This window comes from Lissotriton helveticus, chromosome 5_1, assembly GCF_964261635.1.
Source record: "Lissotriton helveticus chromosome 5_1, aLisHel1.1, whole genome shotgun sequence".
NCBI classification, from domain to species: Eukaryota; Metazoa; Chordata; class Amphibia; order Caudata; family Salamandridae; genus Lissotriton; species Lissotriton helveticus.
In genome coordinates this window covers 1,283,901,353-1,283,917,486 of record NC_136065.1, presented here as the reverse complement: position 1 = coordinate 1,283,917,486, position 16,134 = coordinate 1,283,901,353, and the positions used below count along the sequence as shown (strand labels likewise).

Sequence of the window (16,134 nt, the reverse complement as noted above, 5' to 3'; positions counted from 1 at the left end):
CACCAGTATTTGCTATCAATTAAAACATGGCTAGCATTTGGACCTAGCAGACCTCAGGATACTGGAAGGACATAATGTAAATCAGACAGCGGCCAATTAAAGGAAATACGGATTTTTGATACAGATAAATGCGAAAGTTCCTGGTGAAGCTGAGGAGTGTAAGAGTACAAATCATGAGTAGGGTCAGGGCACAAGTCCTAAAAAAAGAAGTGGGGGGGGGGGGTGTTGACGTCAGGACAGGAAGTGACGTCACGAAAGGTGGCTTGCACTCAGTTGCAGTTTATAGTTCTCGAGTTCCCTGTAAAATAAGTGGGGGGTACGCCGTCCACCCGCCTGGTACCCCGACTCGAGCCCTGAGTAGGGTTGCTAACGGAGGAAATGAAATTACTGAACTGAAGTTCCTTTAAACATGACCAGCAACTTCTGAGACACAATATAAATGACTCAAAACAAGGTAAATGCATTATTTAAGCATGCAGACTGATTCCTTTATGAAGTATCGTTGGATGTAAATGATAGGCTTATTTTAATTAAAAAGTAAACTAATGCAGAAAAGATTTTCCTCAACATGTGTGCGACGTGTAGTTTCTTTTCTACTGAAGGGTACACAGTTGCAATGCATTGTCCATTTTCACTTTTGGGAAATCTTCCAAACTAAAAAGTCTGTTTTAATCTATTTCACTTTTTGTAAAATGCATCTTGCCACTGTTAGCTGTTTTGCGGCGGTCTGCCAGGGGAGGATGCGAAGTGGAAGGTGGTTGCACACAGGCGCTCATGGCACACCTCGGTATTCCCCCGGATCCGTCTGTACAACCTCCCTGAGGTCTTATTACAAGTGGTAGAGGGGAGGTAGTGGTTGGTGGCCAGGGTTGCACAAGTGGTGGGGGAATCAAGTGGCTAGGACCTTTAACAGGAACAGTGGAGTGATATATATTTGCACTACTATAGATTACATTTTTCGCAGTGGTGAACATTATAATATATGGAATTATAAATGAGTAAAAATGTCTTCCTGGGATGTTTTTTACCAGCAGGTTCTGAGTGACATCAAATAGACCACAAGAGATAAACTAGAGTTGTCTATTATGTCACTCGGAATCACTGCTTAATTTGTTAAAAAATAAAATAAATAAGTGCATGCCAGGGCCCTTCTCAGGTGGTCACTGAAGCGCTGCCAATAACAGTACCATCACAACTGCTAGCCATCACACTCATACAGTGTGACAATTCAGACTATTCCCAGCCATCCTAAGCTACGAGAATAGTGTGGAATCATCTGAATTGTGATTTTTAATGTATTTTGAATTATTAAACACAATTGGTGTGCTCATCTCAAAATTAGACACAGTGCCACCATGTGGTGGACCGTTATTAAGCACCGGCTCAAATTAAGCACTGCTCAGAACGCAGAGATGAAAAACATCCCCATATTTCACTTTTTACCCATCTATAATTTTATGGTGTCTAGGCTGCCAAAATCCTATGCCCCTGCTTTCAGCTGCTATAGAGGTGTAATAGGAAGCCATACATAACATGGCCTCTTTTCCCTGTTCCGAATGTATTAAAATAAGTATCTGGCCTCACCCGTACCACTCTCTGTGCCTTCACTTTCCTCTGCTCCAGCAGCTATGCTCCCTGCATTCCAGCGCTGTTATGAAAGATTCTGAGAGCCCAGCCAGAGCAGCCTGGAATTTCTTTATGATTTTTTGTAATCCATAGTTGCTACCTCATAGCGGTGAATTACTGACGTTGGAATCCAGTTATTCACGCTGATGGCTCTCTTTGAGAGCCATACATAACACAATGTTTAATCCATTAATTTCAGAGAGGCAGATGGTAGCATAGTACCAAAGCAGTGTCAGGATGCAGTATTAGTGAAAGTACCCTTTAGGCCTAACATCATTTGAGTGTAACTGGAATATGTGTAGATTGTAAAACCACAAACTATTCTGTATCTGGATTTTGGTGTCCTGGGAAGTGATGGGTTCAGATGCTGGGGGTGATAATGAGCCTAGGGATCTTTCACAGACATGTCCACTGAATGGCACTACTGTTCGATGCCTCTCTGAGTGCTTTTTACAGCTTTGCCACTTCACTCTCATCCATCAGCCTGTGGTGTGTTAACATCTCTGAAGCCCTTGAAACAACTGTTTACTGAACACATGGACATACATTTGCTATCAGCAATAATAAATAAATAAACAAATACAGTATGGCTGTTTGCCTCATTGTGCCCACAGCCCAACGTCTTGTAAACTCCACCGGCATAGAGTATGTGTCCGTCTCCAGTCTTCATTGATCATCCTTTGTTCGGTAGCTTTAGAGATGTTGATCTCACCTACTCCGACCTTGGGCAGAGCGGTAGGAAACAGCAAGAAAGCACCAGGTAGGAAATAGTAGGAAAGTATCACTGCACCAGGGCTACTGCCTCTGCCAGCTCCCAGAGCCTACATGACCCTATTGATGACTTGTTCTGTACCATTGTGACAATCCCCTGAAACCATCCAGCCCCAAAGGTGATGGGATGTGTTCCCCTATGCCCACATAAAGTCTTAGTTGTGCTTGTTAGCACTGATTAAAATCGGATCCAAGTTTGCAACAATCTATTTATTAACCATAATTAGCTTTATAAAAGAACATATCTTTGCAATTACCTGAACTATGCGGTACAAGTTGAGTTGCAGAATGATGGCAGTAGTCTTATGAATGGAGCTGTGTGATATTGACACTACTTTCCTTCTGGGGCTAAAGGCCCTGGATAGTAAAATACCATAACCAGATAGTTCCTACTGTAACCCGGTTTCCCCTCTGAGCATTGCCTGATAAACTATCCAAGTTCTACTGGGTATTATTTAGTCATAGTGTTGCTGTAGTTGTCTTGACCAACTTGGAGGAGTAATAGGTTGACTTTAAAAGTACAGACATAAACGCTGATCAAAAGTTACTGTATCCTGTTATGTTAATCCATAAACATAAGCATCACTGAGGGGCATCACAGAGAGTTCCCTCACCATTACAATGATTCTTCTTCGTCTATGTCTACAGCCAGGCACACCATGGTTATTTTGGATTCCCTTTAATCGCTGAGACGATCAGATTTTGAAAAACATTCCTCAAACATAGAAGTAGGGCTATACTTTTGCACTGACCGAGCTCGAGGCATAGAATGACTTAATTGACAGCACCACTAACGCAGAAAACAGACAGTTGGGCACTTAAGGGAATTAAATGCAACTTTTACACACAGTGTCATGTGTATGCTGCTCCCTAATTTTGTCGGGAGCACATGAAAAATTGCCCTCATGCTGAGTTAAGTCAAATTTGCCACAGCAGATAGTGAAAACCTGAGACTGCCCTGGCTAATCCGCGACGCCTGTCACCTTTGTCACTGCACCCCGCAGACTAGTGTCGTCCCCTCAGAGTAATTAGTTTCTCTTTTGAGGATGTTGTGTTGGCTGTCTTGGGGTTGGTGATGGTGCATTGCACCGGGGCAGAGTGTTTTCTGAGCCTCCTCTGAGGGTTGCCTGGCTCCATTTCTATACACGTTCACTTCAGAGAGCTCTTTGTGTCAGGTGGTTAGGGTCCCTGGCTGCCACTGTATAATTGGCCGGTGGCAGGTTTCCAGAATGTCATCTCCTAGTCCCCGTGGGCAGGTCCGTCCCTGCTCTACAGATTAGACAGCCATGCTTCCAGTAGACTGACTCCACGGGGACATCCCTCGACACACCCCTGGCTGCGGCATCGAGTGTGGGCGGGTCTGCCAGCCGGGTCCAGTCTACAGCCCCGGCCCTGGAGAGTGTACAGCCTCAGCCTCCCACTCTGATTCAGGAATCCGTGCACCTACTGCAAGCCCAAAGGGACAGACCAATAGAAGCCATGACCTTCTGTGCTCCTGCGGTGGCAAAGGTAAGACGTTCTTAATACAGGGAAAGTGCAAGCAGCAGGGGCCCTTTGTTGGTACACTGGGATTTTGTTTGTTTTACAACAAACAAACGGAATGATACGCGTTGGTAATATTCTTGAGAAATGTGTGGTCAAAACTTGCAAGCTTGTCGTTAAAGAAACTCTTGTCTTATTCAAGGTGGGATAAAGTGCACTATAGTGTGTTTGCTGTCTTCTCAAATTAAATCACCTTCTTGGCGCAGGTTAGTGGATGGCAAAGGAGACACCCAGAAACCCTTTGGGCTGCATGGATGCATACGTGCAGACACGCTTTCCTTAAGGAAAGAAAGCAGGGGTGCCTCTCGTATATTGATTTCCATTTGGTTTTTAGGTCTGGCTTTAGTCTACTAAATTGGGTGCCTGAGCGTATGTAATGACCAAAGAAGATGATTAAAAAGCAGTATAGAAAGCAAGGCTCTGCCCCCGTCTACATGTTGATCTGTTTCTTTACGGATGGTAATGATTCATTGGGCTGCCGCTGAGTCGTTCCATTGTGTGTTGCTCTATCCTGTTTGGTGAATAGACTGCTGAGATTAGAATCCTAATGCGCCCATTTTATTGACTCACAAGGTGTTTACCTTCACTGCATTCAAGTGTAATGAAGCAACAGTGTGTGCAAACCTTTCTTTCCCATGAAGTTCAGATAAAACTACTCCTGGCAGAGGCAATCTACGTTCTCTGTGCTCCTCATGGGCATAGCTTCATGGGCGTGTTTGGGGTGTTACACCCCCCTAATAAATGTATTTTCTGATGAATAGTTGAATACAGGTACTTTCAGTCTGGTATGATGAGGTGCCTGTCGGATTTCACTTGGGATTTTTGTATGCACGCACTGACAAAAACACACACACACACACTCATCTCTGTTTTGGAAATCCTCAAAATGTTGGTTATTTTACAAAATATTGTGTTCCTCTTACTTAGTACTTATATCAATCTGCATTTGTCTCCCTTTCTACTGCCCTCAAGTCCCTCTCCTGCAGTCTGCTTCTTGTATAATGTCTTTTGCATCAGCAGGATTGTTGGGAAATCTGAAGCTCACCCCTCCCCATCTTAATGTCCAAGCTCCGCCCCTAGGGCTCCTGTGGAGAAAGTGGTGGTCAGTGAGGTAATTTCCTTCAGTGACCATACAAGGGTTCACTGTGGGTGGCGTTCAAACTTATTTTAATAGAGGATCCCGATCCACAAACCCAACGAGGTAGGTTCAAGACATTAACTACGCAGAAACATCACTTACGGTGGAACTGTGAGACAGGAGCTGGTTGTGCTACTTCCATGCAGGCAAATGCTTTTCTATCAGGCAGTGCTGATGTTGGGAGCCCGCCAACTCCCTGCCTGCTGGTACATTGGCGAGCTTTGAAAGTTGGCGAACCAGTGAGAGTTGATGTACAAGTGACATGAATAGGGGCTTGGGAGCTGCGTTGCAAGGGCGGCACTGAGAGGACAGGGGGGGCTAGGGAGCGAGAGTCTAGAATAAGGCTCATAAGACATGGAAGCCAGACTGAGAGCCATCCACTTCCACTCCGGAAATACAGCAGGAGCTCCCTCACCAAGTAGCTTATGTGCAGATCTGCTACCGACTTGGCCAAGTCTTTCACCCGGGGTTGAGCTTCCCCGACAGGTGTTCACCACTCCTAGGCTGAGCCAGAGCTGTGCGCCCCAAGGCAACCGTGTTCCACAATAAGCAAATGAACAGGATGACCAAGAACCTACAAGGTAAATATTGAGTAGCACACCTGAGCCCTGTGCTGGAGGACCTAAAAAGGATTATCCCGAGTGCCCTGTGATACTGGGCAACCAAGAACTACAAGCTGCAAGTGTGCTTATGCATGTGTTGAACGATGTGAGTAAAATGAGTGCGAGTATGGAACTGAAGGATGTTGGAACTGAAGCATGCTAGTGAAAGTGTCAGCGGTCAATATGGGCCAGATGTACGAACACATTTTCCTATAGACACAGAATGGGTTAAACTGTTTGATTCATCTGCCTGATGCGCCAAGAGAGAGCCCTGCAGCCTTCTTGTGAAAGATTAGAACTGAATGCTGCGAGTGTGTACATCACTGCATTGTCCTTGCAGCATTTAATTGTGGTATATAAGCACCAGGCGTGCCTGTGTGAGTAAACGGTGAGGCGTGCCTGTGTGAGTGTAGAGTGATAGTTGGGAGTAAAGTGTGAGGGACATGTCAGTCTTAGAGTGAAAGATGTGCCAGTATGTGTGCACTGGTGACTGATGTGCCCTTTTGACTGCAGGGTTATGGAGGATGTGCTTCTGTCAGGGTAGGATATGAAGAGTGTCTCTGTGTGAAGAGTTGACTGTGCCTCTATATACTTAATTCAATGTTTGTGTGCATGGCTGCATTCTTTGAGTGCCCCACATGTTGTCCTGTTAACCCTGTATTGGCTGTGCCCACCTCATGAATGTGTCCCCCTTCTACAGCTCAATTTTGTGCCACTCCTTGGCCTAGCCCAAGAATCCCCAAATGACTGTGGCAGAGCATGGCTCTGTGCTGCCACTTGCACCTCGCTGTGTTGATGCACAGCACTCCCCTGTGAACAGCATTTGCACAATTGGCATGAGGCATTCTTGCACAATCACGCTAATTTGCTCACCACTGTTGTTCTTTCTGGTGACTTTTCTGTTGGACCTTGCTACCACCGTGTGGGCTACAGACATTGTGTCCTTCATTTCTTGGCACCTCTTTAGTTAGGGTTTCATGGAGCGCGCAGCTACCCCCAACGGAGGTGTCCCAGCACTAGGGCAGTTTACTGAGACCGGAACGCTGGGGTTTAGGAGCTGTTGAAGATGCAGGTTTTTTGAGCTCGCTGGAAAGCCGGTTCTGATTCAGTTAGGCAAAGGGAGAGTGGTAAGGTGTTATAGTTTCGCACCACGAATGCTCTTCTGCCTGTCCTCACCTTGCGAAACCGGGGAATGGCGAGGAGCCGCTGGCGGTTGGATCTCAAGGCCCGGTCATGATGGTAATGCTGGAGTCTGACTCTCAGGTAAGCCAGACCTCAGCCCCTGGTGGCTCTGTATGCCTTGAATTCTATGCACCTGATGAAGGGCAGCCAATGAAGGTTTCTCAGGTGGGGAGTGATGGAGTAGCGGATGGCACCTTGCAAATCAATCGAGCTGCAGCATTCTGAAATATTTGCAGTCTGCAGGTCAGATAGGCGGGGAGTCTAAGATAGAGACAGTTAGTGTAGTCCAAGTGGGATGTAATTAGGGCGTGGACTATCGTCCGTCTGCATTCCAATGGGAGGAAGTGGAGGAATTTCTTCAGAGTTCGTAGCTTCCCAAAACAGGAGGAGGAGACCTACCTAATCTGAGACTTACAAGAGAGCTTGTTGTCAATTCTCAATCCCAGGTTTCTCACCGAGTCTATAGGCTCAGGAGGGGGATTCAGTTTGTGTGGCCACCATAGCGCTGCGGGTGGCGGCGACTGCTGGTTGAAGAAGAGCACCTCCGTTTTATCCAAGTTCAGCCTGAGGCAAGTTTAGGTCATCCAAGCCGAGATGTTACTCAGGCACCATCTAAAGTTGGCAAATGCAGCCTCTGATTGTTCCTCAAAAAAGAACACCAGTTGGGTGTCATCCGCATAGGAGATCACCTTCACCCCGCAGGATTCAACCAGTGCTGCAAGTAACAAAAGGGTTGTTTAACTCACTTGCCTCTGGGTGAACAGAAGACAAGAGGCCTTGATTAAATAATCTGTAACTGACAGACTAGTCAATTTGCCAAAAGAAGGGAAGCAGAGCTCAGCCATATAAAAAAAAGTCCTACCTTTTGACAGAACAATAGTAACTCGGTTTTGGCCTAATTGAACCTCTTTAGTCGAGTGCAGCTTGGTTCGAGGTGCGCAGTGAGCATAGTACCCACAGCTGGACATACTTGTAGCACTTAGAGCATCACACTGAGGAATGCAAAAAAGTGGTAGATTGAATACTTGAATTAATCCCAGCCAGTGGTAACTAATGGGGCCGCATCCCAATCGATCTTTTTATTTTTTTACCCACCATGTCACTTCAGATTAAACCCAGCCATTAGCAAAACAGCCTAGATCACGCTCCATTTGGTCCAAAGATAGAAGGGAATGCATGGAAATGTCCTTCTGAGATTTCTATGGAAATTCACCAAACATTAACAAGGTAGTTTTGTAAGTTTTTTAGTTTTATAAATATCTGCTTTTACCACCTTCAAGCCAGAATACCACCTAGATTAGAGAAGAACATAAGAGGTCCAAGAATAGAGTCACTCTGCTGACCTTTAAAAAACCAAGACGGCCAGTAGAAAGGGGCTTTTGACTGTGTTCCCGGCATAGACATGTTCTGATACCTGGACAACTAAAAAAGGTGCCAGTGCTACCCAATGAAGGCGCAAACTTAGTGCATAAGATTTAAAGGGTTTTCCCACCTGGAGTTTTTAGGCATTTAGTTTACAGTTACTGTGGATCTGCAAAAAGAAGCTCTGCTTGACCACAGCTTCCAGCTTTATATCACTAAATGATTTGGAGCTCTGAAAAAGTTTCGAAGCTCAAAGTTAAAACTGTTGACTGTGATGTACTAGTCATCGGTAAAGGTTGCTTGAGTGCTGGTCCTCCACAAAATCTGACTGGTGTGAGGCTCTAGCCTTTACTCGACCTCACCCTATCATTTCTGGTCTGTCAAGGAGGGTACTTACCTCCTGCGTCCCATTGACTTGCAATAGATTTTAGCACCACTGGGTGTTCTCTGGGCATTTTTAATAACCCTAGATACTCTCAAGCCAATTTACGAATTTTATCTGAGTTTTTGCCTTGCCTTTAATGTTGGTTTGGCGCTGTTATAACCAACTCATGCATTTAATCTGAGGGAAGCCTGCTCACCTGTTCTATGCTTTCAAGGGTAAGCCCAGATTCCTCTCCGAAATATGTTTTTACTTCTAGGTGCTAGATTGTATAACTTAGTGGGAGCTCAAAACTTAGTGGGAGCTCAACTACCTGTACAATCATGAGGGAGGTACCCCTCCTTATTCTTATGAATTCAGTTTCTGGCAGTCACTGTCCAGGCTGATTTGTGGCACATGCAGGAGGCTATGCTGTCTCTGCACTTTCACATTAAGGATCTTTGTTCTTTGGGATCAAATAGAGGTACCAACGTATAGGGGGGGGGGGGGGGGGGGGAGGTGGCGAATTTGAAAAGCAGTGAAATAAAGACATGTTCAGGAGATGGGAACAAATGAAGCAAGTGCAAAGACTTTATTTTCATGAGGGCAGATGAGCAACCTTGAGGCAAGTGAGCTTTGGATCGCAGTGTTGTTGAGCCGTGTGAGAGGCTGTGGAAGTGCAGTCGTGTCACAGAGGCAGGTAGAGGCGGTCATATATAAACCGCTTTATCATGGGAGTGGCATGACCGTTCTCTTTTCTTACTGGTGAAAACATTTGGAATTTGCTCTCTGGTTTATGTTATATTTCAAGGGTGCCGAAAGTTCGAATTCTCCACAAGCTGTACTCAAGGAGCCTCCAGGTTTGTAAAATCTTCCTAAACTAGAGTTGAACTAGAAGCTAGGGTAAATCAAGTGGACGTTTATTTCAGGCCAGGGCGCCTTGTGCTCGAAATGATCCGTCCCGTCAATCTTTTATACTTGTAGCTTGGGACTGTGTACAAGAGGTGGGAGGTAGATCCAGATCATTTAATATTAGACTTCTGGGTCTGATTTATAGGTCCTGGAACTGGTGTATGAGGTTTTAAATATGATTTTCATCTGAATGCGCAGCCAATAATAAATAAAATTTATTGAAATTAAACATAATTCCGGGAGTAGAATATGCTGGAAGGGTGGACACCCTTTTTCCTAATCCTAAATTAAAAGAAATCTCACCATTTCATTGCGGCTTATCCTGTAGCAACATGCTTAATTTTCTCAGTCTAATTATGCACTGATGTTTATTGTATATTGGAGCAAATCCGTCCATGGGGGTCAAAAGTCAGAGGCAAATTAAAAAATGCCTTTTGAATGGAAAGTGGGTCTGAGAGTGGCGGATGCCACTGTGTATTTAGTGTTTGTGATGTTGCCAGTACGGTCATGAATGAGGGACTTCCAGCTGGATTTATTTATTTAGGAGTTTTATATAGCACTAGCCAGACCCGAAGGTATCGGAGCACTTTACAACATTTTTTGAACAACAGTTGATTATACAAAGAGTGGAATATACATACAGTGTTCAAAGATGGGTCATTGCTTGGTATAAGTCATGTATCATTCGAATGCAGAGTAGTAGTGGAGGTGGTAATAGTCAGGGAGAGTAATGTGCGGGGCAAGAGTAAGATGCTGTAAGGAGTTGGTCTTATCATGGTGATTGGATCCTCAGTTAGTGTTGGATCGGTAAATTGTAGGACCTTTGTCATTTCGGGAGAGCTTGATTGAGGAAGAACACTTTAAGCTGGCATTTGAATTATTTGAAGGAAGGGTTAGTCCTGATATGAATAGGGATTGCATTCCAAATTCTGGGGCATTTCCAGAGAACAACCGAGATAAGGTCTGTTGGACCTGACCCTTTTTGGCAGGGTCACCCCGAAACTTTATGCTTTTTCCTAGCCTGTTTCTGGAACCTGGTGTTGGTGATTTTAGGCCTTTGCACACTTTTTCACCGTGGTGCAGTGTAAAGTGCGTGAGCTCTCTGTGTATGTGTGCGAGTGACCTGCCCTCCAATAGGAATGCATGGGGAATATGTGTGACCATGGTAGTTCCTGATGTGTGGGGAGTGCAGGGTCGAGTTTGGTATGTGCGAACTCGTGAGATTGAATGCTGCGTAATGATGTATGCGGCATGAATGTGTCTAGTGTAGAAGTGCCACTTCTAGACATGGGTTGGCATGTGTAGTGAGTCTGCTGGCACGTGATTGGCTGGAGCCTGGCTCCAGGAGTGCCTGGGCGTGCTTGTGGATTGACTGTCTGGTTTGAGGATGACAGGGGCTGGGGAGCCCCCAGGAGGTTGTCTGAGTCATCCCTTGGTTGAATGACTGCATCTGCAACTAGAGAGGTGGGAGGAGATAGCACCTGGGAGTGAATAGGGCTGTGCCTGCCTGCCACAATGCTGGCTCCACCTCCTGCTGGGCGGCTGTCGCCTCTGCCCAAACACTGAAAGGAGTTCCCTATAACCAGTTCTAGCTGGTTCTCCCACTGCCTGCACCCTGCTAGACAAAGGTTTTTGCTGTATAAAAAGGGGCTGTGTCCCCTTACAAAATGTTCTTGTTTGCCAACTTGAATCCTGCCAGGGGCGTGCTGCTGCTTGGGCCCAGGGGAAGGCTTGTCTCCCTGGGCCCTGCCCAGCCCCTGGATTCCTGAAGGACTTTTGTGGCTTTCTGTTGCCCTGGCGCCTGGGAGTGCTTTCCTTTGGTCCCCAGCGCTTAATAGCGCTCTGCTCTGCTTCTAGCGCCTGGAAGCGCTTTGGTTACTGTCGTAGCGCTGGGGAGCGCTTCATCTGCCTTTGGCGCTTAGGAGCGCTTCATTCGTGCTAGCGAGTGCCTACCTCGCTTTAATATTGATTTTGGAGAGGGTGCCTACCCCTCGTTTGCCCCGGAAATCACCGCCGCAGCCCGGGACAATCGATTATCGCCGCCCGGCCCGCGACCAGGAAGTCAGGCAGGCCGGGGGCGGGCCTCCGGGTCAACCGGAACCGGAAATAGAAGGGCGGGAGCCTACCCCGCCTCCCACGGAAGAGTCGCGGCTGTTTTGAGCACCGGAGCAGGCAGGAGCCTACTCTGCACCCCGGTGCACTCGCCCAGAGAAAGAGAGAAGGAGGAGTGTGGACAGAGAGCCCCGAGGAGCGGGAGCTCTCGGGAAGCAGCCAGAAGAAAAGCGGAGTCCTCGTAGAAAACAGCCCGGTGAGTGACATGGGCTGGGGGGAGCTCTGGGCATGATCCGGAGTGCCTAAGGCAGGCACAGTACTATCTCGAGTCCCCAAGCGAGACTCTGACTCCAGGGGGGGGGCATTTTTGCTACAAGTTCACGAGGCTCAGGGGGCATATTCCAGGAGCGGCCCCGGAGGGCAGCGGGCCGCTCCCCCTTTGATTCCAGCAGCTCCGCGGGCATTCTTATCTCGAGTCCCCAGGAGGGGGACTCCCACAGTTCTTCAGAGCCCTGAGAGGCTCTCGGGGGCATAGTTGGTTTCAGAGCCTGAGAGGCTCCAAAAGGCGGCATTTCGTGTGCGAGCCCCGAGAGGCTCGTGGGGGCATATTTGGTGAGCCCTACGAGGCCCCCAGTTGTTTCAGAGTCCCCGGAGAGGGACTCCCCCCCCATCCCGAAGGCAGTTCTTTGCGTTCTCGAGCCCATGAGAGGCTCAGGCAGCAGTTTTGTTATTTAGAGTCCAGAGAGGCTCTTGGGGGACACAGTGCTTTTGGCCAGAGCCTGCGAGGCTCCAGCGTTGGCCCATCATTGTCTACACAGCTGCCCAGCACTTTGTGGGCAGCTGCCACGTTTAGGCCCCTGGCATTTGGACACAGGGCGTCCTAGCCCCAACAAGGCCAGTTGGCCTAGGGACTGCCACAAGTGGTGGCTTATGTAGTTTTGCGCAATTGTGTGGTTTTCCCTGCACCTCTGAATGTTTTCAGGCATCATGTGTTTCTGCGCTATTGAGTTGTGTTCTGGCACCTCTGAATGTTTTAAGCATCATGTGTCTTCCTTGTTCCTACACCTCTGAATGTGTTTTTATGCATCATGTGTCTTCCTTTCCTACACCGCTGAATGTTAATACATCATGTGTAATGTTCCTATGCTTATACCCCTAAATGTTGGTGATACTTAGGTGGTTGCTTTTCTCCTAGTACAGGTGTTGCTAGTGAGGTCTTGGTTCCCTGCGCAATATTTTCCTAAGGTGGTTAGGGTTGCGTAGGAGGTACTTACCCTTTACCAGTAATTACTGGTTGTGTGCTAACTTGTTCTAAAAGTGTTCTATGTGCTAATTACTATTCCTAAAAAGTGATGATTCCTGACAGTGGTCCAGGTGGCCCTGTCTTGTACATATCCCCTGTAAATTCTGCCCGTGCCTGTTGGCACATTGTAAAATGTGTGTTCTTATCTAATGTGTTTTGGTATAATACAAAGGCTATTTTTATATAACCTTGTGTGGAGTTTCCTTTGTGGTGGGCCTTGGGTGTTGTTGCTGGGTGCGCGCGCAAACACTTAACCTACATAGCCTCCAAGTTTAGCCTGGCTGCTCGCATCACGTTACCTAGAGGGTGAGCAGGGGTTATCTTGGTGTGTGACTCCCTTGCCCTGACGTGGAAGTGGTGGTCTCTGACTGACTTTGGCGCAAGTCTTGGCCAGCCAGAGATCCCGTTTCTAACAAGGTCTTTTGTTTGCGGGTATTCAGGGGTATGAGTAGCATAGTGTTAGTGCTCCTGAGAATTCTTGTCTGTCCCGCTTTGTTGAATTTGGCAGCTAGATAGGTGGGTTTGCCAGTGTGAAGAGCTTTGTGGGTGAGCCAGGCAGTTCTGAAGTTGGCACGCAATTCTATTGGGAGCCAGTTCAGCTCCTGAGTGGGGGAGATGTGTTCGTTTTTTTTACTCCCGTCACCATTCTGGCTGCTGCATTTAAGGTAGATCTAAGAGGAGCAAGGAGTAGCTTAACCTTGGATGTCTCTCTGCCTTTCTAAACTCGGGTCCAATAACTCTAGTTTTTTTCTAAACTCGAAAGGAACATTTTGCTGCTCTTGCCTGATTCAAAGACCTTTAGCTACAAAGCCTGCCGTAACTCAATCATCTAAAATTAGCCGTGCCATATCTATTTGGGCTAAGATTTAGACATGAAAGTCCACATTATGAAAGTTCTATACCAGGCTGCTGCCCTAAATGCCAACCAGACTGACAAACTTGCAAAATTCCTTCCCACGATGTTACACACTGCTAATTTGTATGTAATGTACATTTTTCCCTAAAATATTGCTCTTCCAAAAACAAAAGTGAAAATGCATGGAAGCAAGATTAGAGAAGGCTGAGGGTTACCACCGTATTTATAGAAGAATAAGACCGCATTTCTGGTTTCACTTGAAGGGAGGTTAACAAAGAGGACTGTAGGGTGACCGTGGTGAGTCTGATTGATCTCAATTTCCACTAAAGTACCAATAATTTTTCACATGTTCATGGTACTAGTCTAGCTGGAGGTACATCCAACTAGACAATGTGATTTCTTTGGGGCACCAGAGGAGTGTTGGAAGCCAATCCCTTATCCAAGGGCAACCAGAGAGGATATGAAATCTTTACCTTCAAAAGATTGTTACTCCAGTTACCATTCATGTCTTCTGCCTCACTTGTACCATTATACTAGTCTCTTTCGTTTTTCAAATCACTCTTCACTCCTTTATTTCCATGATCTGCTTTCATTTGTAAACTCTGCACAGGCTAAACACCTTTGCCGCCATCACTGCATTTTTTCGGTCTGGCGTTAGCCAACATGTTTTGATTTTCCTGAAAATATATATAGAATATCCTTCCTTACAGGGTCTTTCAGGCGGCCCTCTTCATATTTGGTCTGTTATTGTATCATTCATATTTTCTTCTAATAGCATACAACATGAGACAGTGGTTAAGCTTACTTCAGAGATTGGCTGACTTCACTGTGAGTGACAGTATTCTGCCCTTTCACAAGGTGCGCATTCATGCACAAACAAGTTCCTCTAAGTGCCAGAGGCTAGTATTGCAATGTTTTCTTTTTGAGATAAAAAAATACTTTTGCATTTATCTGCTTTTTTTTTTATTTACAAGGTTCCACCAGCTTTACCAACAATAAGGTTTTAGAAAACCATGATAAAACAAAACCGACATTTGCAAAGCCAAAAGGTCGACTCCTCTATCTCTCTATTGGTGCATTGAGAAAGCCGAAAGGCTCACTGCCAATGCCAGACTTTGTCTATGCCAATGCTTGTTTACTGGTTTTAACTACTAACTTGCAATTATTTGTATCTCAATATCTATGTTTTTAATTACTTGTATATTTAGTCTACATGGTGGTTGACTATTTCTCTTTGAACAGTCTAATCTATTCCCTAACCTTGAATTTCCAAATGCAGTCCTCTTAATTTTCTTCTCTGTTTTATTTGATTTCCTTGAACGCAAAATATAGGTAATGGCAATAAGTGATTTACTATTAAACATTAGTGTGTTAAAAAATAATAGTAACTTCTAGCATCTTGCTGGTAATTCCCCCTTGCAGAACAAAACATTTGATAAATAATCTGTTCCTTTGATGCACTGTTGTTGGTATCAGGTCCAATGATAACCAAGCAGTAACACGTACGACACTATACCCACAACTGTAAATAATAAGCATTTGCAATGCAATAGGTCTCGCATTATTAAAGTTAGAGCTATTGGCATTGTAAATGGCAATGCCTTTTATTTATGTTTTTGCTTTTAAAACATAAATAAAAGGCATTGTCATTCTATGCTAATAGCTTAAACTTTCGCAAAAGTGAGACCTATTGCATTGCAAATGCTTGTTTAAAGGACGCCCCAGACACTTCTTCCCCAACCTACCAACCTTCAGCGATAGGACAAAAATGCAAGCTTATCTTAGCAAGTCCATACCTGAATACAGCGTGCTTCGAAGAGCAGCACATGCGCTGCTCAGGATCGACCTAAAAAGTCTCTGTTTTAATAGCATTATACAATATGCTCGGGTATACAGGAAAGAGCTGGCAGTGTTGGATAGTTGTCAGGGGCTATTCATTTGTTTTTGTGTTAAGCGCTACACATGGAACATTGTTTAATGTAATTGATACCTAGTGTTAATTTGTCCTTTTTTTCAGTGACTTTGTGTGCATGCGTGTGCATATATGTATGTGTGTGTGCGTGTGTTTATGTGTTTGGGTTTGTTTGTGTGTGTTTGTATGTGTGTATGTATGTATGTGTGTGTATGTATGTGTGTATGTATGTATGTATGTGTGTGTGTGTTTCTCTGCAGATTATAGGTTCACATCTCTGCTGGGCAGCCTCTGTACTGGCATGGCATGCCCCTTTTACTCATACGCCCCTCCGGCTGTAGTCATTTCAGCCCATGTACTCACACACACCTATGCCGGTTGTACTCACATGCTCCCCTGGGATACTCACACACCTCTCCGTCTGTACACACATGCCCCTTATACTCACACGCCTGTATCCCCATTGTACTCACATGCCCCTCTGGCTGTACTCACAAGTCCCTTATACTCACACG

General features: G+C 45.7%; 1 protein-coding gene across 2 annotated transcripts in view; it reads left to right on the top strand.

Moving 5' to 3' along the window:
* The window catches only part of CYB5R1 (cytochrome b5 reductase 1), a 166,892-nt gene that overhangs the window by 33,838 nt on the left and 116,920 nt on the right, over positions 1 to 16,134 (top strand). Inside the window, exon 1 of one of the 2 annotated variants that reach the window (XM_078644110.1) lies at positions 3,787 to 3,906. The exons of the other annotated variant lie outside the window; for it this stretch is intronic. Coding sequence (XP_078500236.1) covers positions 3,877 to 3,906 — 30 coding nt within the window. The 5' untranslated portion in view covers positions 3,787 to 3,876. Of the gene's footprint in view, positions 1 to 3,786; positions 3,907 to 16,134 lie in introns of those variants that run through there. 2 annotated transcript variants of the gene reach the window in all.